The 25,194-nt window shown below is 33.9% G+C and overlaps 1 protein-coding gene across 1 annotated transcript in view; it reads left to right on the forward strand.

Annotated features, from left to right (window-relative positions):
* Positions 1-25,194, forward strand: part of beat-Vc (beaten path Vc) — a 533,781-nt gene that overhangs the window by 32,876 nt on the left and 475,711 nt on the right. Inside the window, exon 2 of the mRNA XM_073963821.1 lies at positions 22,766-23,731. Within this exon, the coding sequence (XP_073819922.1) occupies positions 23,689-23,731 (43 nt within the window). The 5' untranslated portion in view covers positions 22,766-23,688. The remainder of the gene's footprint in view (positions 1-22,765; positions 23,732-25,194) is intronic.

Below are 25,194 nucleotides of genomic sequence, written 5' to 3' on the forward strand. Positions count from 1 at the left end.
TTACAGCGATATCATATTTTTCGTAGGTAAGTACATGCTTCCTGATATAATGGTCCAAAACCTGTGAATTATATGGTGACCGACTGAAACGACAGGTGGTCGCGATATCTTTCGAGGGGAATGACACCCAAAATAAGACCCACTTTCTTTTCGATACCTTCCCCGCAAGACCTTTTGAGATTCTATCCAAATCCATATTTTTGTAGGTTCATACGCCCATAATTTTCAAAACCCTTTTTTGGGGAAAAGGTGTTTCAATTCACACAGACTGAGGGTATATCTTTTTTTACTTGTTTTAGTTTCTTGATCACTAGGAACTCTAAATGTCAAAATATAGGTACTTCGGTTTGAAAATGTGACTAAAAACGCCAAAATACTTGAAATCGGGTGGTACCGTTATATGGGGGCTATACCAAATTGTAAACCGATATAACCCAACATCGAACTTGACCTGCCTGCAAACAAAAGGAACATCTTCCGAAAATTTCAGCGTCCTATCTCCATTTTTGTGGATGCTAGAATGATTACCACAGACGGACGGACGGAAATGCATATATCGACTCAGAATTTTACCATGATCAAGAATATATATATATATATATATATATATATATATATATATATATATATATATATGAAGAAAGGACAAAATTTTTTAGTTTTCCATAAAAAAAAAATTAAAAATTTTTTTTTAAGCTACATGAAAGATTTTTGGTACATAGATTGGGAAAAAATGCCATTCTTAAATCTGTTCGTGATACTAATTTTGGTTGTTGCGCGCAAAAGTTATGGCGGTTTCAATTCTGATAAAAAGAAAAAAATCTTCAAAAGACTCTAATCATTATATTGAGAAACTCTCTTAATTAGGGGCTCCCTACATACTATATGTTTACCGAGGTCCCATAACTTTAGTGAAAAAGTTGTGCATTTTCGCGAAAATTAGGAAAGAATTCCAAACAATTGGTAGTTTGCAACTTGTTTTAATAAAATTCAACCTGCTTATGCCTCTGAAAAATATATAAATATATGTACGTAATCTATACATCGCGAGGATTCAAATGAAACCAAAACTATACAAATCCGTTTAGTGGTTTTCATATTATAGCGAATACAAAAAAATATATTGAGGAAATTTATAAAATTTTTGTAAGAGAAAATATTTATTAAAATTTATTTTGTGAGTTAGTTGAACAAAATGTAAGAAAAATACGTCGGAGTTTTTCTTCTATTTTAGTTAAATTTCACGCAATAAATCACATTTTTTATTCTAATCACTTCTCGAAAACACGCTAACATCTAGCAGAAGATATGGATATCTTTCAAATAAATGTTGGGTTCCTTTAAATGGGGTATAATCTTGAAATAAAATTGTATCGGGTAATGTTCATTTTGCAATGCGTGTAAATCGCGAAATCCTCAAAATCACTTGATGCGCATGCGGTTTACCAATACAGCGAATTCTTCTCTTTTAATTTGTACACATTTGCCAAGTTTTACTTTGGCCCCTAAGATGTAGCATCGTCTGCAGTTTAGTGTGCAACAAACTGTATAACGCTTATATTTTGCACAAAGTGCATACACTTTTTATGCGCATCCGATTTCACTATCAACCGTGAAAAAATACATCGATCTAAACATATTTCAATAAAATCCATCAAGAACCGTGGATGTAGCATCACACAGTATTTTTTGGATAAATCGTATACAGCTCCCACGCCACTAAATTTTTCAAACCGCTGTTTTCGCACAAACGCGAGTGATGATTCACTTTCTTCATTGAAATGGAAACGATCCACATAAAACGCGAATTAGTCAGCGATATTTTGAAAAACATTTTTCGCAAATTTTTCAATTTTTGCAGTAGCCATTTCCGCCGTTCTAGTAGATGGATTTTTATGATCTGTGATTCATATGATCCGGATCGTCGAAAAACTAAAATATCGCGGGGTACCAGCACACTCAAAACGATATTGTAAATACTGTACCCAAAAAATAGGTTTTTTAGAAAAAATATCACACTAAATTTTGGCCTTTGGCAGTAGATTACTCTGCTGTTGTGTGGGCTACATACTCAATATACATATCAGATTATGCGAAATCGCGAGTTCTTTAATCCTATAATTGGTTTTTCGAAATATCCGAATGCGCGTCCCAGTTACATAAAAAATACAAAAAACACCTGAAATCCGGCTTCAAAATGTCAGCATCCATAAAAGGTGGATGCAGTGGAAATTTTGGAAAGTGATACATTAGAAGTGTAATCTTCATTTTGTATTCTCCTACTTTTACTTTGGACAGATGTCCGTCATTTGAATGGTTTAATCAGAAATCGAATAGCAATGTAAAAAACCTGTTTAGCTTCAACGTGTTTTTACCTATGTTTTTTCCTTTACGCGGTCGTAACTACCACGTAAATTAAATTTTTTTGCTAAATTTTTGAGCTTTGTACAAAAACATCTAAAATAATCCAGCAATAGTCATAGTTACTGGTAAACTACAATAGTTCGCGTATTATAATAGTGCAAACCTTGGCTTCATGGAAACTAAAAAATTTTGACTTTTCCTCATATATATATATATATATATATATATATACTTTATAGGGTCGCAAATGATTATTTCAATGCGTTGCAAACGGAAAAACAAACTTAATATACGCTCCATACTATGGTGGAGGGTATAAAAAGAAATACATTTCAGATGGTCATTTCAAAATATTCGTCTGTTGGAAAAGCAAAAGTACATAATTTCTGGTATTCTGGTAAGTAGCTACTAAACCTTTGAAAGTTTAACCAAGCTAAAGTCTTGCAAATAATTTGCTTAGCATTTCTTTGGAACATTATGAAGCTCAAATGGAGTTTTATCGGTATATTATATAATACCTTGTGCAGCACGTATATTAAACACTGCTGACACAAACAGCCTAATCTCATAGTTGATTTGACCGACCGAATTTGTATACTTTTCATAAAATATTTGGAACTAAAATAATAAGTTTGCTTTTTTTATGAAAACCCCAATGTCCACCATTTCTGCTAGGGAGTTATATCAAATTTAAAGCACCTGAAATCGTGTCTACCGTTTTGGTGGAGAAACTTTCAGACTGCCAGGAACAAACACTATATGCTAAGTAATAGCCAGTTAACACCGAAAATTTAGATAAAAACTTCAAAAGACCTCAAATCGGGTGGTACCGTTATATGGTTGGCTATATCTAAGCGTTGCAGTATTTCCACACTTTTTGGTGTAGAAGTTTCTCGACTACTTTGAATCCTTAGTGCCAATGTACGTCCAGTTTTTGGTAGAGAAGTTTTCTGGCCAATTTGAACTCTAAACGCCGAATTATATACAATTTGGATCGAAAATGTTGATCAAAACTTCAAAATAACTGAAATTATTCAGAGACCCTAAGTGTATATTTATAGCCTACACCACTATGTGGGGAGGGTATTATAAGTTGGTTTTGGCCAAAAAGTTTGTAACGCATCGAAATAATGGTCGTAGACCCATACTTATATATACCAAAATAAATGTCTCGACAAGCTGAGTCGATCTGCGTATGTATGTCCGTCCGTCCATCTAAACCTTGTAATCACGCTACGCAATTTTGATCGGATCGTCACCAAATGTTGGGTGTTGATGGGGGTCTCGAAGGGGAAGAAGCCTATTGATTTTGGTGATGGTCGGATAATATTTAGGGGTCGGAATGGACAAAAAAACTTATTTGGAGCAAAAGTTAACGTTTTTTTAAAGCGAATATCTCAGCTTCTATAAGAGGAACACCAAAAACTGACAATGAAAGTAGAAAATATCACGTTTCTAACGATGTTAAGTAGGTTGTCGTAGGTGGTCAAACAACGAATATATCGCAATAGTCGCTAATGAAACCCAACTTTTAATTTTTTGCGATTTTAATTATAATGACGAATATCACAGCTTTCCAAAAGCAAAGCCTGACTATGAAAGTAGAAAATCCCGTCTTTACAATGTTGCAAAGTAGGTTGGTGTAGGTGGCTAAACAACGGAGGTATCGCAATAGCCGGTAATACATCCCATTTTTCCATTTTTTTTGAAATCACGCTACAGTTCGCAATTTTGATCGGATCGTCACGAAATTTTGGTGGTTAATGGGTTCCCGGAGGGGAAGAAGATTATTGATTTTGGTGATGACCGGATAAAATTCAGAGTTCGGAATGGGCAAAAAAACTTATTTGGAGAAAAAGTCAACGTTTTTTACCAAAGCAAATATCTCAGTGTCTATAAGGGGTAAACCAAAAGCAAAACCTGACAATGAAAGTAGAAAATATCACCTTTCTAACGATGCAAACAGGTTGAGGTAGGTGGCCAAACAATGGAGATATCGTAAAAGTCGGTAATGCATCCCATTTTCCATTTTTTGTAATCACGCTACAGGTCCCAATTTTGGTAGGATCGTCACGAAATTTTAGTGGTTAATAGAGCTCATAGAGAGGAAGAAGCAGATTGAGTTTGGTGATGTCGGATAATATTCAAGAACCGGAATTGGCAAAAAACTTGTGTGGACAGGAATTAAAACTTTTATTCTTATGCTAATATTTTCGCTTTTAGTAGTCGTATTCCAAAAGGAAAGCCCGTCAATGGAAGAGGAAAATATCACCTTTATTATGATGCAAAATAGGTTGGCGCACATCCCACTTTCCCATTTTTTTATTTGAATTGTACTGACAAGTGTCTCAGCTTTTGTTGCATGCGTTGCAAAATTGAAGACATTCTGAGATTTAAAATGTTCCGAATTGCGTTACCAAAATTGGTGAAATGGTTGTAATGTTGAAAAATACACGGGGAAATCCCAATTTCCAATTAATGGAATTTTATTTCCATGTCAGATATTTCAGCTTCTGTTGGACATATTTCAAGGAGGGAGCTCGATAATGAAACTAAACCATCTGAGCTTTAAATTAATACGAAATGTGACATTTATGGTAAAATATCAGAGTTATTGCAAAAGGCGCTATCTCAATTTTAATATTTTGAAGTTTTTTCTTTAAAGACAAATACCTCTGCTCCTATTTGGTATATTAAAGACATGTAAAATGCTAATCAAGAAGACCAGGAAAGCTTTCAATCAGTACCAAGTAGATGTCGACAGTAGGCAAATATAAAATTAAATAGTAATTATTTTGATTCAGTTCGCCTTAAGTTATGTGGTATAAAATCCAGACAGGTGAAAACTATAGTATCTTCCAAAAAGAAATGTTTACGAGTGAAATGCTTATGCACAGGGGTAGTAGTGTAGGATATTACATAGTCGGCCCCGTCCCGATTATAGCCGTTGCTCACTTGTTTTAGCTATCTTAAGTATGACGGTACCTATATACAGGGTCTATACGAAAATGATGTGGCCCATCTTCAAACTTGACCTGCCTGCAAACAAAAGACGCATTGGTGATAAAGTTAGAGCCCCCTACTTAATTTGCTTTGATGATTACCACATACTGTCGGATATGCACAGATCGACTCAGAATTTTACCCTGATGAAAAATATACAGTCGAACCTCGATTATCTGTAATGGTCGTTGCAGACAGAAAAACAAGCTGAATATACATACCCTCCATGCTATTGTGGTGGGTATAAAAATACGAGAAACATTTTACAATAATGGAATGAGTTGTGTAATTTTATTATTTGATTTTATTTTTCTCCAAATATGTTCTTCATGTTCTTATCTACAAGTTTGCTACAGATGTTCAAAGAAGATTCGAATTGGTATCAGCGATATTGCCCTGTTTTCATCTAAAAAGTTAATATTTCGTCATATTGTGATGAGGCAATTAAATCACAACTCGATCTGGCAACACAAAACTCAAACATTGTTTTTGTCCTTTGGGCCTTCCTAAATAATTACTTTTCTCTAATTGTTGCTTTTCGTTACCAATTTGGAAAATCGTGTTTTTTGACTTCGTCTTCCACTAGTTGACTCCATCGAATCCTTGGCCTTCCAGTTCCACGTGTACCGTTAGTGGGTCATCATTGCTCATTTTTATGAAATAGCAATCGTCGTATCTCGATACGTTTGACTATATTGTTGTCGTTGTATAGCCGGTACAGCTCGTGGTTCATACGACGACGATATTGACCGCCAACGCAGATTAGGCAGTAGATCGTATGAAGATTGTTGATCTCTAATAAACCAAGCACTGTGCATGTACCCAGGCTTTGTGGTTTTTTTTAGAAGATGTGACTCTTTTTGTACTCTAGACCATACTGTGGTAGGGGGTATTATGTATTTGTGCATACTTCCCTTTCCGGATATACATATAATCACTTTCTGAGTCGATTTATACATGTCCGTCCCTCTGTCCATGTAATCCAAGTATAAATCTCATTTCTTGTCCGTTTCAAATAAAAATTGATTCAAAAATTTATTTTGGTTTAGATTTGGATATAGCTCCAATATATATTTGGTGAAGCAATTTTGTTGAAATTTAAAATGTGTGACGGAATTCGGGTCTAGAAAAAAGTTTGCCAAATTATATTTAAATCGGATCAGATTTGAACATAGTCCCTATATATTTTTCGCCCGATTTAAGGTATTTGGTGCACCAATCATGTTCAATTTCGATTAAATTTGAAATGTGTGACGGAATTTGGTCCAGAAATAAATTTGGAATATGCAACGAAGTTTTGTCTGGAAACAATTTTGCCCATTCTATTGAAATCCGTTCAAATTTGGCGACTGTCACTGAAAATGATGCAACATAAAATAAAAAATGTAATCGTTGATTACTTCGAAACGAGTAGATATTTTTTAACAATTCAAAATATAATTTTGTCTTTAAGATGGCATAGAAAAATTTCATTTACTGTACAGTTATATTAAATTTTACCGGAAAACAAAAAAATGGGAATTTTTAAATTGAGCATTGAAAATGATGCACCACAATAAACGAATAATAATTCCAAATTATTGGCTTTCTATGCCATTTAAGTAATGAGAATCAGGGCAATTCCGTTAAAGACTAGTCTAATATGGGGCAAGCCTGACTGATACAGGACTTTCCATACATCGTTAAATTGTTTGTACGTACTCTAGACATAACCGTCATTGTTTCTTCATAGTTATTTGTTGAAAAACAACTTCAAATAAAATATAATTTAAAAAAATTAAGTTTCAGTCTTTTATTTAGAAATGCACTTAAAACTAGGAAATAATTTGTCGCTTAACCTCAATAAATATATTCTTTCTCATGATGGAATTTCTCAAATAAAACGCTGGCATTTAAATTATATAATTTTTTTGACCACGGAGAACAAAATTATAGTCAATTAAGGCCGAAAATTTAGATAAAAACTTTAAAATGTCTGAAATCGTGTAGTACCGTTATATAAAGGCTGTACCAAAAACTGGACTTATGTCCATAATTTTTAGTGGGGAAGTTTCTGTACCATTGGGGACTCCAAATGCCAAGTTACAGCCAATTCTGGCTAAAAATGAAGATAAAATCCTTAAAACACTTGAAATCGGGTGGTACCACTATATGGGGGTTATATCAAAACCTGGACCTATGTCAACCATTTTTAGTGGAGAAGTTTCTGTACCATTGAGGACTCCAAGTTACAGCCACTTCGGCCTCAAAATGAAGATAAAATCCTCATAATACTTGAAATCGGGTGGTACTGTAGGAAAAATTGGGCCCATATTCATGTATTGTCATCCAGATCTGAAAAGTGTGCAATGTTTTAGTCCGATTGGTCAACTGCAACTGTGTCAAAATTGAGTTACCAGATTTGAAATGCAATTTAAATAAAACACAGTAAAATTACTGTAAAAATGGTAAAAATGGACCAATATTGGTTTTGATTTCATGTTCATTTATTGTCATCCAAATCTGAAATGTGTGCAAAGTTTTAGTCTGATTGGTTAACTGCATCTATGTGGAAAATGAGTTTCCAGAGTTGAAATGTAATTTAAATAAACACTACATTAAACACTGCAAAATGGACCAATCTTTGTTTTAATTTCATACTCATGTATTGTCATCCAAATCTGAAAAGTGTGCAAAGTTTTAGTCTGATTGGCCAACTGCAACTGTGTCAAAATTGAGTTACCAGATTTGAAATGCAATTTAAATAAAACACCGTTAAAACACTATAAAATGGACCAGTATTGGTTTTGATTCCATATTCATGTATTGTCATCTAAATCTGAAAAGTGTGCAAAGTTTCAGTTCGATTGGTCAACTGCAACTGTGTTAAAAATGAGTTACCAGATTTGAACTAAACAGACCAAAGCAAGTTAAATAAAACACTGTAAAAAACTAGAAATTTCTACCCAAATTTCCTACAAAGGGACACTAAAAATCTCTACTCGTTTCGAAGATATCAACGATTACATTTTTTATTTCATGTTCCATCATTTTCAGTGACAGTCACTGTATATTTTCGCATGTTTATCTAATTTTGGTGAAATTTGGAATGTTTGACGGTACTGGGACTAAAGATAAGTTAACAAAATTTAATTTAAATCGGTTTTGGTAGTAATACTGACCTATTAAATAGAGTTAAGATTATTACGATATAAATCTGTCTGATTTCGTGTATATGTACATGAAAGGCGGCCAATAATTCCATTTACTCCTCCAAGGAATAATACATGATATGACGGTGGAGGTAAGTACTTTCGTTACTGAAGGGAAACTATGTAAATATTCAATGTTTTATACATATTTACAATGGTTGTAGAGTATAATAAAGACGGCTCAGCCCGACTTTTATATTGTCCTTTCTGGTTTTAAACCGCTTACTAATGGGGCTTCCACACGGTATGTTTTATACATGTTATGCATAGCAACTGTCACTGTTTTTTCGCCCATATGTAATTCGTCTGCACAGCAAAATTTTATTTTTCTTTAATTTTCCGTTTTTTTTTTTTCGTTTTTTATATTGCGAACAAATGTTTTCCTTCTGTAGTACAGACGAGAATAGAGCGCGTTCTTTTCGTAAAATATGCATACATATACCCATATAACTTTGATGCATAAACAGTTTTATCTGGTTCACACCTTGTGTACAAAATTCAAATTTGTAAAAAGTGACTGTAGTTATGCATAACACATACTGTGTAGAAGCCGCATAAAGCCAAATTGGCATATGTTTGCCAATACTATTATTCTTCTTATTTGTTTATGGCGACCGAGCTAGACGCAGTCTATAACTACCTCAAAATTTTAGGTACCAACTTCCACAGGGGGTCAGAGCTCAGTCGATGCTTTGCTCGTCGATACCATCAGCGTGGTCTTGTCGCCATATAGTATTGCAAGACCTACTTTAGCAGATTATGTTTCAACCTTTCATAAGATATTATTTATTTTACTAATCGTCCCGTGATTTCAATGTCGTCGGCATAAGCAAGTAATATGTGGCTATCTGCATCTCGTATAACCTTTCCCCTTGTCTGAAACCTCTTTTGGTACTAAACTGTTTGGAGAGGTAAGTATCTGGCTAGTTATAGTTTAGCCTGGTCTAAAGCCGCATTGGTGTGGCCCAATTATTTCGTTGGTTTCAATCTTTCATAGTCTTTCAGACACTACATTATGTGCAAAAGGAATCAGACTTATGCCCCTATAGTTTGAACACACAGTCTTATCCCCGTTCTCGTGTACGGGACATAGGATACTCCCAGTCCAATCATTGGGTACGCGTTCCTCTTGTGAGGTGGTACTAACTAGCTGATGCATACACCTTATAAAATTGTCGCTTCCGGTCTTAAACAGCTCGGTTGTTAGGCAAACGGCTCTTGTTGCCCTATTATTCCTCCGGCGGTTTATTTGGCATTATATTATAAAAAGTTTGGCATTAAATCGCCTATAATAATTTTCATGTAATTTACAAAACACTGGTCATATGTTTTTCTAAGCGCTCGTAAAATATATATTTGATTTGCTCGTCCTTCTCTTCCGTGGGGTGTGAAAGCAAATAAAACTGATGTTGTAAAAATTAGCTTTTATTCGAATTGTAGCAAGCCAAACGTGGGATTGGAGGACATTAAGAAATGTTCTTCTTGTGAGTTACCGCAGAAATGTTTGCAACATACATATTTTTACAAACTGAGTAATCTCTAAACATCTGCTAATAAAATGTAACGAACATAATATTTTTTTCACGACTCCATTGAACGTCATCCGAATGTAGTTCAAATGTGACAAAATGGATATTATCCGATTGCTGTTAAAATGTAAGGAAATGGGCGACTTTTTCACTAGTTTGTTTTAACTGCATTGAAACATGACGCGAAGGCACTAGTCTGAATTGCACGACTTCCAATTTTTGCTGAGATTGTAATGGGTTATTTCGCTCATGTAATCTCAATATTTTTGCTGGGATTACACTTTACGCGACCCATGCACTATCGAATTTGCATACATATATGTATGCATTTTGAAAATTTTGAGAATGTGTGTGAATTTTATGAATTCCCACCATACCATTGCTATCGAAAACTTGACCAAAAACAATGAAAATGAAAAATGTTGTGTATCGTTACGAAAAGTTATTTTAAAGGGTTTTAGTTGATTTTATGTACATATATTCAATGTTGCCACAAAATATGTATATACATTTAATAGCGAGAGATCACAACATTTTAGATACGAGGTTGAAATTTGGAACTGAATATATTTGCCCTTGGATGTTTAGAATTAAAAATACACAAGTTTTTAACCAAATTCTCCAACAGAATTTAAGCAATAACTAAAAAATCTTTCAAATGAGTATTACCTATACAGATTTACGTTTTGGTTTATCCCAGAATTTTCAACCACATTAACTTTCGAAAGATTATCTATAATTTGAAGCTTTCAGCATAATTTTTATAAATATCGTCAGTAATATGTATTTTGGAAATAATTTTGGTTGTAAAACTTCTGTGCAAAACGTGGTTAAAATATATACTGGAGGATAAAAACAGTTCGACTCTAGTACATATGTATATCACACACTAACTTCGGTCCAATTAATTAAAAAAGTTGTGTATTATTGTAAGAAAATAATATTTTTTAAATTCATAAAAACACCAAAACTATACTATTTTACCAGAAGTGATAAAGTCCGTGAAAGCCAACTAAAAATTCAGAAATTTACATTAAAAAAGAAAAAAAAATTATCAGAAGCCGGGCGATGCAATCGACGACTCATAGACTCCAAATCCTGAAAAAATATGTTAAGTCGAAAAACTCCATCTGATACACCATCTGTTGTTCTCGCTTATTTCTATCTTAATTGTACGACTAGATATTTATGGACTCTACGACCTTAAAAACTTTCCAAAGACCAATCACAGCGGAAGCAAACTTATGAAAATTCATAACTTCACTTGTAAAAAGTAACAGTCGGGTTTGCCGACAGAGATACATACTCAGCCTGTGTGAGTTGAGACTTCTATCTATAGACAGCTCGAAGACGGGCTACATAGCCAATTTATACAACTTCACGATTGTTAGCGTTTCGAATAAATGCTTATGTTATACTCAAAAATTTGACTTCGATGAAAGCGCAAAAGTTTTGCACTTTTGTACAGAAGATACCTGCGCTTAAACTACACTGATGTTGAACTTTTGTGAGGGATGTATCCGTAGATGTTGTCCCAAATAGACCCTCTAGGTACTTGATATATGTATGTACGTTTGCAGGTAATTTTAGGATGTTTAAAGTTTCGGTCAAATCGGATAATTGAAATTTTGTGTTGGATGTATCTGAAGGAGTGAATCGATATAATCCATATTCGAACCTAATCTATGTCTCGAAAAAATCGAATTGGGCTTTCGAGAATTATTGTGCTCAAGATTTTAGGGAAACATTTTGAAGTCTTGCGGGGGAGGTGTCCACAGGAAGTTTAGACAAAATATTGCGAGATCCAAAATTTGGATCAAATCTGTTGATCTGTTTGAGAGTTATTATGAGCTCGAGTCTGACAGACAGACGGACGAACTGGGATAAATCGACTCCAAATTGTTTGACGCGCGTTTCGTCAAAACATATGATTATTCTAAGAACATTATTTCGATGAGGTACATTTTTATCGTTAGCCTAACGGCAGAGGATACAATATCACGGTGCTCTCGAACCAACGTTTATTGAAAGGAGCTTACAACTGGGAAGTTTTTGCGGATTCTGAAACAGCAATGTTCATAGATGAGAAAAATCCAAAAACAAGAGAAAATCGCTGGAGTGATTTTTTAATACATCGCCGTCAAAATTCACATTTTAGGTTTGTTCTAGGTTTTCGCGATTTTCCTTGGAAACCGAGAGTCCTATCGAAATGGGGCTGAAGAAAATGTTGTAACTGTGAAAATTTTTTTGATTTGATATAGAAATTCAGGTCACATTTTTTTGTTAGGTTTTCACGATTTGCTTCAAGACAGTAAGTCTTATCGAAATGGGACTACAGAAAGTCTTATAGCTGCGAAAATTCTCTACAAGAGTGGGTTTCGTAATTTTTTCTTCGGTTGTATGTAAGTTATACATATGTCGCAGATATATAAGTTTATGCTGAAAAATTTTAGTCATGACATTGCTTTATAAGGAGACGATACAGTCAGTGAATTGAATTTGAACTTCTATATCTCAAATATGGTAAAACCTATGAAAATTATAAAGGACAATATTGTAGAGAATTTTCACTGCTACAACATTTTCATCGGTTCCATTTTGATAGGGCTTGTGGTTTCCCAGCAAAACCGTCAAAACCTAAAAACCCTAAAAATTTGGACTTTGACCGAGATTTATTTAACAAGCGCTTCGGCAATTTTTTTTTGTTTTTTTTTCTCATTTATGAACCTAGGTGTACGCTCCTTTCATTGAAGGTTGGTTCAAGAGCAACGTGATATACAATACAATTAACAGCAGACAGTAAAACAATTTTCTAATTGGTTTTCGAGATATACTCCAAGGAGAACCCTTGATATGTCGTACATATTGTCCAATAGACATTTCATTTTATGTACTTCTTATCCGCACAATACTGAATTTGTAATCGTTTTGTATACAAAATGAGTTTAAAGACCTTTATATTCATTACAGAATTCCAATGCACTGGCATGGCATAAAGAAGGCATTCAGTTTTACTGGAAATTTTTCTTAAAAAGAGTATTCAAACAAAAAAAAAATATTTCTTAGACAACTTGTTAATAAAGTACATTTTCAGTACAGAACCTTCAGAACAATATAAGTTTTCATTTGAAATGTCAAAAACAAAAATTATTTTAGACAAAAAATAGTAATAATTTGTTAAAGTAGCTCAAAAAATGTTGTCGAACCCAAATGTTTTCGAAAATGCTGTCGGGCCCAGGGGCGTTTCATTTTCCATCTGTTCCCCATTATAAAAATTCAATTTTCGGTAAATTTTATGGCATGTAATTTTATTAAGTAACGTATTAGGCGTTTTATAACTATAATAGTATAACTGCAAGTAATATTCATTGTTGGAAAGTGTATTGCGAAAAAATAATAATATAATTCAGTGTTAGAAATGCAAAAAAAAAACATAACAATTAATTCAAAGTACATATTAAATAGTAATTGGAATAAGATTATACAAATTTAAATGTCTTAATTTTTTCAGATTCATTGATCTTTGCTTTTTCATTTGCCATTTCGCGGCATTCACAAGCCTGCCATGAGCGTATTGAAAATGTTTTTGCGATATCCGGTCAAAATCGGAATCATCCAGGGGAAATCGTTCCTTAAACGCACCTTTAAAATGAGAGAAAAAATATGTGTCTAAAATTATTATTTTAAATAGATTTAATATAAATATACTTACTCAGAATTGCGGTCGTTATAATTGACCCTCTTATGCAAATTTTAGTTGCTGTTCCACGCCAAGAAAACTTTTCTGCCAGGCCATCGGAGAATATTTTCCTCCACGAGTTTCTAATAAATTACTTACAAACGTTTTGAATGTTTCTTCATTTTCCAAATTTTTTTCAAATATTTTATACACCTGCATTGTTTTTAGTGCAATTTTTGGCACAATAATCTCTTCAGTAGTTGTATTTCCCAATATTCTTGATTTTATTTTAGATAATTCTGTTCTTGTTGAAATTAATTCAGTCGTAATTCTATCAATTTTCTTTTCCATACTTTGTTGGTTTTCCACGACTTTCCGAAGGGTGTCTAGTACTTCTGAAATTAAATATAACTTTTTTATAATACGTATATGTTATGTTCCAGAACTGCATGAATCAACTAATGTTGACTATTTTCTCGATATCATGTTGGAAAAATTCTTGCAGGTTCTGGAACAGACCTATAGCCAACCTGAAATTCTTACCTCTATATTGGTTTTTACTGGTAATGTTTTTAGGAATTTGTAGCGGGTTCTTTGCAAAATAGTGCATTATAATATATGCATATCACCACTAATAAAATAGCATATTTTTCCAGATATTAATTCAATAGAGTGTTGCTGCATTATTGGGTCTGGCTGTACGGTTGTTGTACAACGTGGTTGGGTTGCCCGTTCCACGGCAGGTACATCGCAAACAAAGGCTCTGACATTTATAGTTGTAATTCTTCTACAAATTCTTTCAGGTATAAATTGGGATCTCTAGGTTCTGAAGAACCTAAATGCCAGCCACCAATACGGGGTTTCTTCCATGATCATTTATTAATATGGTCACGCCTGTGTAAGAGAACTTTTAAACAGTGGCTGCCCACCTATATTTACATAGATATATGAACTATCATACTGACATTTACCCAACAAATCTGTAAGCGCGTCTTTAAAACCGTAGTGAACGTACTCGCCAGGCTCAACAATACGTTTAACAATACTACGCGGTATAGATTTTAATGCAAGTACATCTTTTGGAAAATTGGGAAACTTTTCTGCAACAATATTTGTATGTTATTAGCAGCCTGATTACTAATATTGTTCACAGAAACCCAGCGCGCTAAACCTTTTTCGAAGTCTGAAGACTCGACATCAATCGAATCTGAGGACAATATGTGCCCACAACTTCCAGGGACGTAAACCCGCGCCAAATGCTCTTCACCGTTAGGAGACTCACCTTCAATGGATTCATCTGGCAGTATGTTCCCACTTCTTCCAGGGACATACATCTCCTCATCTGAATCTAAAGTCCCTTCATCTCGTTTATTTTGCCCAGCACCCAGACTTTCGATTACATGCTTCGCTTCACACAAATAAGATCTACTTTTCCTTTTATAAGGCATGTCAAACTCAAAATAAAGTGTCGCGATTATTATTTACATAACTTTTAAATTCACGAAAATCTTTAAATTGAATTAGCGCACTCACAAAAAACTTTTTCAAGATGATTTTAATCTTAAATATGCCTACACTACTGAAAAAAACTTGCCTACTGTTCGAAAATAATATAACTTTCGAATTTTTGTGGCGAACATTCAAAACACTTCAGCAACTGGTATGACGGGTTCAGGAAAATCAAAATAGTTTTGATTTTCAAAATGAAAGCCAGTCAATCCGATAAATAGGATCTATTTTCAAAATTGTCAAAAAGCAATTTTGGGAAATGGAAAATTGTGTTTGTGAAAAAAAAAATAATTCATCCATTTTTTTAAGAGAAAATTAGTCCATATTTACATTAGGCGATTTTCCTTGCGGCAATTGTCAGTTTGTAGGTGAGAGAGGGTGTTGAGAGGCAAAGGGTTACCATATGCCTCACTCCTTCCTCCTTCAAACTGACAATTGCCGCAAGGAAAATTGCCTAATGAAAATATGGACTTAAACATTGAATTGAAATCTGCAATCGAAGACTGAAGATGGATAGAATGCTTTGCTACACACTTATCCAGCACACACGTATAGGAGGGGTTCCTCGGCTGGGAAAGCAAGATTGATAGTGTATGGACCGCTTTAAATACGTTTTCATTTGTGATAATATATTTTGTGCGTTTTTTGTTATTTTCTATTTACAGCTTGAATATTATTCGGCTTTTATCAAAATCCAACAAAAAATTCAAGTTTATACCACTTTCAATTTTCAATGTACTCTCATGTTTTTTTCTGATAGACTGATAGTTTCTATTTTCAAATAAAACAACATCCAATAGAAAAGGTATTAAGTACTTACGAATAAAATTCATGTTCATTATGCTCTCACTACAACATCAGTGAGTTTAACCATAGAACAACACCCGCAGGAATATATTCTCTAACCAAATGCCGAACCAACCAATTCCTTTAAATTGGTCTTAAAATACTGTTTACAAGGATTGCCCACATAATCCTCAACAATCCTCAAGAAACTGTATGGCAAGAAAGGCATTGCAAAAATGATTCATACGTTCTGATGAAATCCACTTCCTAACCGTTTTTTTTTTCTACTTTTGCTACTTCGTATATCGACTATATAGAAGAAAAGATCTGCACTATGTGAGAATGTATAAAAATTCACATGTGTATGCATTTATGCATATTAGGGTGGCTTAATTTGTGTGAACAATTTACATTGTGCCTGTACTTAAACTAAGACCAATGTTCACAAATTACCTCCTTGTTTATTTGAAGTTTATTCCAAAACACCACAACTTTGTCTAGCAGTATTACAAAAAAGTCAAATTAAAAATGCAGATTACATCCTGCATTCACGAATGTTTTTGGGGGCATTAATTGAAGAAGTTTGTTATATTTTCTTTTTCCTGCCCTATATGTTAGACGGTTTTAACATATACTCACCTTACTCTAATTTACTTTTATGTGTAAACGACGGGCTAGATCCTTAGATCGAGACCCATGAAGAAACGCCATTTCTAACCTCACTATCAACCCTTATGTTTATACCTCATAGATATATTTGGGTAGATGTGATATACAAAAGTGTGGTCAAATTGTGTTAACAACATAAAATCAGCCAAAACCATTGATGAAGTAAAAACTTATTAGATCTGGAAATTGGAATTGTAGCTGCGTTTTGAATTTTTATAAAATAACAACAAAAATCATCATGTTTTGATCAGTAGGATTTGAATATCCTGTACAACCAAGAAAAAATGTTATGGTCGCATTAATATTCTAAACCAATGCCAATTTTTCACACAGACAAGTCCAATCCGATATGGGTTTATTGCAGAGCTTCGGAGTTGATTAATTTTTGGTCAGACTCCAACTCCAGTCTAATTTTTTTTCACGACTCCGACTACATCTCCGGAGTCGACTCCGAAAACAAATTACACCACTCAAAATGTATTACACTGCACCCCGGTTAACTACCATTCATAAAATTCTAAAAAATTGAGGCAGTTATGCGGGAAAGGTAGTTACGAAAATCCCGTCAAAAAACAAAACGGTGTGTAATAAAATAATTCATTTTAAGTCTAAAAATATATAAGTTATATTATTTAATCAATAAGAAATTTAGTCATAACCAGGAGTTCGGAGTCGGAATCGAGCAATTTTGCTGGAGGCGGAGTCTGAGTCGAAAAAATATATAGATTCCGACTCCGGGCAATATAGAAATATAACATTAAATTCGGGACACCAATGTGGTGAACCTACATGATATCCACGATATCGATAATGTCACGTTTTTATTGTCCTTTCTCCGTTTTACCCGGTCCTTTCTAAAAAACCTGCACGTTTATGTATTTTGGTACATTTCGATACATTGTGTTATGACTTTTTTACAACCCCATATTCCTGTCTCATATTTGGATGAGCTTTTACGTGAGATTAGATAAAATCTTAATTATTAGGTGATTCGATCAAAATCTAGTAATTAATCGATCGATTTTATTTTTCAAATTGTGTTTGCCCGTTTATGACCAAAAACTTCAGTTTTTAAACAAAAAATTGAAAATTTGACTCTTCCTATCCATTATTTCCGTAAAATTTAATATTTTGTTTTTAACAATCGATCGATGAAGGACCAATCTTTTTTGGTTTTGATAAGCCCACAAAAATATATGTTATATTCAAACGAATGCCCTTTCTTTTATATCCACCATCCTATAGAGGTTGTGCCCATAATTTAATGTCGATTTGTTCAAAATTTTTCTTTCGGTTATTTCAATTATAATTTTATTATTAAACATATTAACATATCATCGAAGAACAACAGGATTTCTCATAGCATACGAGTCGGTCCTTTCATAGAGATACAAACGGTCAAGTAGGTTTTCTTACAAATGACCACATGCTCTTTTGTTATAAAAAAAGCTGACATCCTCATAAAAGACGTTTGGTTCATCAAATGTCCTTCAGGAACATCTAATTTTTCAGGACTCTAATTTTTCTCATACAAATTCAGCAAAAAGTCTATTAGGATCATTATCACTTCTATAAAAGTCCAATTGGTCTTCGGTAAGATTTCTGTTAACCCTCCGTTGGACATCCGAGTCTAGCCAGCCCTTTTTCATCTTATTTTGCATTTTAAACTGGGTTACGATTATGCTAGGGATCTGAGATTTCTGGTAGCGAAATGATTTTTTTTTGCATTTCCAATGAAAAAAAAAGGATTCACAAAAAGGAGTTATAAGGATTTTTTCACATACATATCATATTCGGAATACATGAGTATAGCCAGACTCATTTAGTTTTTTGTGAAAAATTTCGGAATATTTGCATTAGATTAGATTTATTCAAATATACCACTTTATGAAATTTGTCTGCCACCACTCGAATTATTGTTTGAGCCCACACGGATTAAAAGTTGTACAAAACTCCAATACTTTAAGAGCTCAGTTCTACTTGACTAAACTCAAAGAATATATAAGTAGTTTATTTTAGTCAGATATCAGTGATAGTATAGAAGTTATGGCCGATTTTTGTAATTGCACAAAGTTGCTGAATTGTTCCATGGGATTTTTTTACGTGTTTTTGGCTATTTATGTCACATGGTTCTGTGTAACCCCTTTTTATCAATTGTGTTCCACCTCCCTTATAGGAAGTGCTACTGTGAGGTTGAAAATTCACGGCTTCAAATGAAACATTTATATGAGCAAATAAATACATTAAGGATCATTATTATAGGTCTCCATAACATTTATTTATTTGAAATATATAAAAGTAGCTTAGAATATGTGGTAAAACTTTCGATCGTAACTGATTTTTGCATTTCTAATGTAACATAAAAATTTTAAACGCGTTCTCAAAATACCATTTTTGAAGTCGGTGCCCACACTAGCTTTAAGACGAATGAACGTATACCCCACTAATAAATTAATATATTAAAGTTGTTTTAATAAAATGTTAAAACAACGACTATGGGATTAAGCCTGACTATTTTGAAAAACAAAAAAGTATCTTCGTATATTTTTGTGGGCTTATATCAAAATCTTGTCTTAAAACGAGGGAATTTTTTAAAGGAGGCGTTTCCTTAAGCGAAAAGAAATTTTGGTTTTCATATAACATTACATTATTCAAAAATATTTAGATTTAAAAACTTCCATTCTTCAGTTTTTAAGCCAATCTGTTCCATACGCCTCATTGTTCTCAACTTAACAAAATTGGGCAATTTTTTGTTCCAAACGCTATGATTTTTGGGGCGGAACAATTTGTTTTTGTCTCTTTTTGTTCCATACGCCACACGGCATGGATATGGAAAAAAAAATTTCAAAGTTGCTTTGTTCCATACGCCAGGCTTTATGTATAAGGAACAAAAAGACAGGTTTTTACGTTAAAAAGCGGATATGGAACATATTGATATCTGAATATCTCAAAAACTATAGGAGATTGAAGAAAACCGATTAAAAAATCTGAAAGAGCATAGTTTAAAATCTAATAAGGTACCTTTATCTCAAAATGTCAAAATTGGCGTATGGAACACTTAAGCATGACACCAACGATATGTTGTTGTGGGCTCATTAAGAACCTAATAATCTTGTCCTTAAGCGAAACGGAATTAAAAATATTAATTTTAAATAAAACTGTGAACTGTTAAATTCATAAATCCGCCATAAATCCGTCAAAAAATTATTTAAAAAGTCTCTCGCTTAAGGACAGCTTTTTTATCTGTATAGTAATCCCATAAACACATATGAAGATCGGATCATCCATTGAAGATTTTGTAGCACAATGTCATTTATCGACATTTTCCGAAAAGTTTGCACATTCTTAAGGCCAAAACTGCCTGAAAAAGCGTTCCAATGCTTTTGCGATGTATCAGAGGGTTCTGAAATACTGCCTTGGCTACAATTTTTGTCTTTGTGTTGGCTCGAAAATCTCAATGGTTTGGCTGTTATATGCCAAGATGTCAAAAAAACGTAGATAAAAAACTTAAAGTCAAAATCGGGAGGCTCGATTTTCATCGTAGACATATGGTCCAGTAGACTTTTTTGCTCACATCAACCCCAGGAATCAGAAACGCGAAGGGCCCATTAAGGTTTTCAAATCGCCCCGGCCTAATGCATATACCTTGATTCCTGGATATGTTTGAAATCAACAAAAAATAAGTGTAAAAACTGTTAATGGTACGCAGTGAAATTGATGGTTTTCATAGTCGAAGGTTGCAGTTTTTCAGCAGAGAAAAAATTCTTTTTTACATACGAATAAAAATAAAACAAGTAAACAGCGTTAAATTCAGGTGGGCACAAAACTTGTAATACCATCTACCTTGAATATAATAATTAGTTTTATTCCTGTTACGAAAGTATTTGTTTCTAAAATGTCAAATTTCAGCGAATTTAACGAATATTTTGATAAAAACTTTAATATATCTGAAATGAGCTATTACCGTTATATGAGGGCCATACCAAAACGTGAACTTATGCCCACAATTTTTGTGGATAAGTTGTTAGATCATTTTTAACGTCGAATCCTAAACTAAACATCCAATTTGGTCCGAAAATGTTAATGAGGGCCACTCCAAAATGCAGACCTATGTTCACAGATGTTGGATATTTCTCATCACTAGGAACACTTAATGTCAGATTATAGGAAAGCAAAAAAATTCAAAAAAAAAAATGATCGGGTGGTGTCGTTATCTGGGTATAATCCATAACGTGCACCTACATTCACAATTTTTGGTGAAAATGTTTTTGACCACTTTGCACCGAATGAAACGCCAAAGTAATGCAATATGAGCCGAACATGTCTATAAACAATTCACAAATAATGTTTGGGAGGATAACTAAAAATGCAAATTGCGCCATGCATCACTTTGCAGAAGTGTTTTACAACCGTTTAAAGCGTTGTAACGCCTGTGGCTCTATTATTTCTCACATTAGAAAATATTGCCTGGCACTAGGTACCATAAATGTCAATATATAGCTATTTCGGTCAGAAAATGCAGCTAAAAACTCATAATTTTCATTTCTTTGAACTTGACCTTCCTGGAAACAAAAGAAACCACAGATAGACCGATATGCATATATCGACTCAGACTTGTACCCTGATCATGAATAGCTGAACTTTTTATACCTTATTGAAAACCCTTTTCGAAAACATTAAATTCGAACAAGTAAGAAAGTATCAGTCAGCTGTGCTGACGGAATAAACCCTCACTTTATTTGAATGAATATTTTCTTTCAAAAAATAAATTTTAATACACTCAAAGGTTTTTCATAAGAGTAGTGGTTAAGGGTATCATATAGTCGTTCCCTGACTATTAGATGTTAAGCTAACTTGTACGGAAAATGTTGCGGAACACGTAAAAATAACAGAAAGGTTACTGCACAAAGGCGTGAACAGATGGACTATATCTTAGAACTGGACCTGCCCAGCAAACAAATCATTACAAAATAATGGGTTTTAAGAGTACTTTTGGTAGTCGTAACTACTTAAAAAATCTCCTACTATCCCAATATTTTAATAAGGGCACCGAATAACTAGTTATTACACTAGTATAACTAGTTATAGTTGCACCCCCAAACGACTTGATATGCTTTCAATTTTAACATTCTTCATATTTTTTATTTTATTATTATTTTAGTTTGCTCTCTACTGGGGTTGGTAATGCGAACTTCTGATTTGTAGCGGAACACACTACATACTGTGCTACGCGTACGAACATTAAGGGTTGTTTAAACGCTTACATGTGCACCATCAACTGTTTTTTTTTTATATTTTTAACAAAAAAACTCAACTCGTGTGCCGACGGCGACCCTTGAACACACACCCCTAGGACTTGTAGTCGTACACACACGTTCTGTGCCACCGAACTCATTACTAAGTAAGTAGTGAAGTAAGTAGTTTTACCTCGATAATTTATTTTGTAGTGGGCTACATAATGATTTTCGGATCCGAATTTGCTGGGTGTCGGCAACAAAAGAAAGATATGTGCTAAATTGTAACATACTATATCAAGTCGTTTGGGGGTACAAACGATGATAATACAAAAGATATATGTATATGCAATAAAAGACGAATATGCAAAAACTTCAAAACCAAAGCCATTTCTCGTTCAACAAAAATCTTTCTCAACAAAAAAGAGGAATAACCTCTGCCAATGTGCTTCACATTTTTCGCTATAGCCAAATTAGTTATATTCCTCAGACAAAGGTTAAGATTAAACACTCTCACTTTTAAATAGAGTCAAAACCAAAGTCGTTCTTGTCTTCCATACACAAGTTTTTTACAAACTGATTCCAAAACTAGTTTATATATCACCAAAAATATCAAAGTTGGCATCACTTTTAGCGTATGTATGTTTTTCATACAGTACTACAAATATACAGTATACACACATATACCTACATACATAAACCCATCCATTCTGGGTTTTTTATACATTTCATAATTGAAAAAATACAAAAAAAAATAAAATTTGTTTTCTTTCTTCCCTTTTGTTGCTTGTTACGTTTCAGAAAGTGGCTCACATGATGAAAATAAAAACAAATTCACAGAAAAACTGAGAAATAAAATTTAACACATTTCATGCTACAGCCGGAGGAAAAACGAAATGAAAAGTGTCAGTGAAAACGAATGTTGTGCAAATATAAACTGAGCCAAACAAACGCAAGAAAAACAGCAAATCCATATGAATCGAAGAAACTGGTTTCAACTACGAAATATGATTATACTTTACATTTATCATAGAAACGCGAACACTTGCCGCCACCAACACCACCATCACCACCACAGCATTTATAGCAGTGGATTGGTGCCTGCACCATCACCACTCCGTCTCCCAAAGCCAAAGAAAGCAAAAACGTCTCGAACTTCTGGCGCTGCTGCCGCTGTACCATAAGCTCAAGTCAAGGAAACCACAAGTAAAGAAGAACACCATTTTAACGGGTTTCCTGCAACAAAAAATATATCTCATACTAATGCCGTATTTCACGCATTTCCGGTTTGTTTTCACACAGTGCAATATAGTGAAGGGATAGAAAAACGTGAATATAAAATTTCCGGACAAACGCGAAACTTTACCAACAACATAAACCATAGTGATGTGGCGGTCTTTATCCGCAAATGGTAAAATCCTCTCTCCATCCATTCAACCATTTCTTGTGTGTGAGTGTGTTGATACATAAATACGTTAACAACTCTCGTAAAGAAATGTACGCATCTGAATGAGAAGAGCAGTGAAAAAGAATAATCAAAATAAAAACAAAAAATAAAACTTTAAATCAACCAATCTGTTGGCACACACAGACAAATTCCATTTTATCTGAGAAGGCAATGAATTGAATTCGCAAAAAAGTTAAACTTCACAAAATACCTTAAGGAAGAAATCACAGTTGACTGAAAGTTGCCGTGGATTATAGGAATACGAATCGCCATCATCATGAATGGCATCTACATATTATTCGTGGCAATTCTTACAATTGGTGAGTAGAGTTATTATTAAATCCTTAAATCATAAAGACAGCCTGATTGTGTCGATGTCTGGAAGGCCGGCCGGTCATGCTAAAAATGTTTTAAATTTAAGTATTGGCGGTGAATGAACTTTATTTACAATTAAATTTGTTAATGCATAACTGTTTGCTACAACACATTGGTAGCATCATATAATTTTGAATATATTTCTTTTCCAAATAGTCAGGCCTAATCCCATAGTCGTTGTTTTAATATTTAATTAAAACAACTTTAATTTATTAGTGTGAAAAATTGGCGATGTTTACCTAGTGGTAAGGCACGGAAGACTATAGTTTCAGATCTCGCAACAGATCTTCATCATTTCCTTGTTTCTTGTTTTTCAACAAGAAACTTTTTATACCCAAGTGTCAATTGCTCGCTCAAATAGATAAGTGTCCAAAGAAACACTCTGATCGAAAATTTCTTTGGCACTTCCTAAACTCGAGCAACTTCACTTGCAAACAAAACCAAATCTTTCCCACTGCTATGCGTTCGTTGAGTCTCAACGAAAAACACATAACTAATTTGTTGGCATTGCTTAATACAGCAATAAACCAACACTTTCTCGTCGGTGCCCGCTCTCACAATTAGGAGGTTTGGCGTTTTTTATTTTTTTTTTCTGGGGATATAAATAATAACGTACATGTAAGGTTACTTATTATGTACCGTGAAAAATTACTTATCAACAGGTTATGCAAATACTTTTTATATGTCTATTAGGTTCTTTTTTCAACTTTGCTCAATAATATTTCATTGCTGTATGAAAATGTTGTCCGTGTACCTTATAGTCGTGAAATGAATGCAGTAATGTGAGTAACATTCAGTAGTTCTATCCTTTGTGTTTCGCTGGGATTGACATTTACATAAAGAAGTAAGAATGTATCAGTCGACGTGGCCGACAAAAATGTACCGAAAACCGGCTACACAACCAAGACCCTTTTCCCTAAAAAATTACGTATTAAGGAGTTTTTAGCCCTTTTGGAATCCTCGAGCAGACATTAATTAAACTGCACTTGAATAAAATGCTGAACTTTAGGGAGGGATGTACCCCAAGAAATGGATCTATATGGTCCATTTTCGAACTTAAATTTTAAGTTTGTACAAAATATTACGAGATCCAAAGTTTGGAACAAATCTGTTGCTTTAGGCCGGCCGGCCGGAAAATGATCAGACTGGCATGGTTTAATCGACTGCCAATTGTCGGAAACTGATTTCGTATCGAAGTGTATTTTCTCTTTAGCCTAAAGGCTGAGGGTATAAAAATAGCGGATTTCGGATATGGATTTAATATTTAGTAACTTTTTCCATTTTTTATTAGATAGCAGACAAAATACAATGAAAAATACATTTTTTCGGAAGTCGGAAGAAACATCCAAGTTCGGATGCGAGTTCGGTACGAACTCTGACCGAAAGTCATAAGGCGTGGTTGACGTGT

The sequence above is a fragment of the Musca autumnalis genome, unplaced genomic scaffold (genome assembly GCF_047663935.1).
Source record: "Musca autumnalis isolate F117 unplaced genomic scaffold, ASM4766393v1 scaffold_1, whole genome shotgun sequence".
Lineage (NCBI taxonomy): Eukaryota > Metazoa > Arthropoda > Insecta > Diptera > Muscidae > Musca > Musca autumnalis.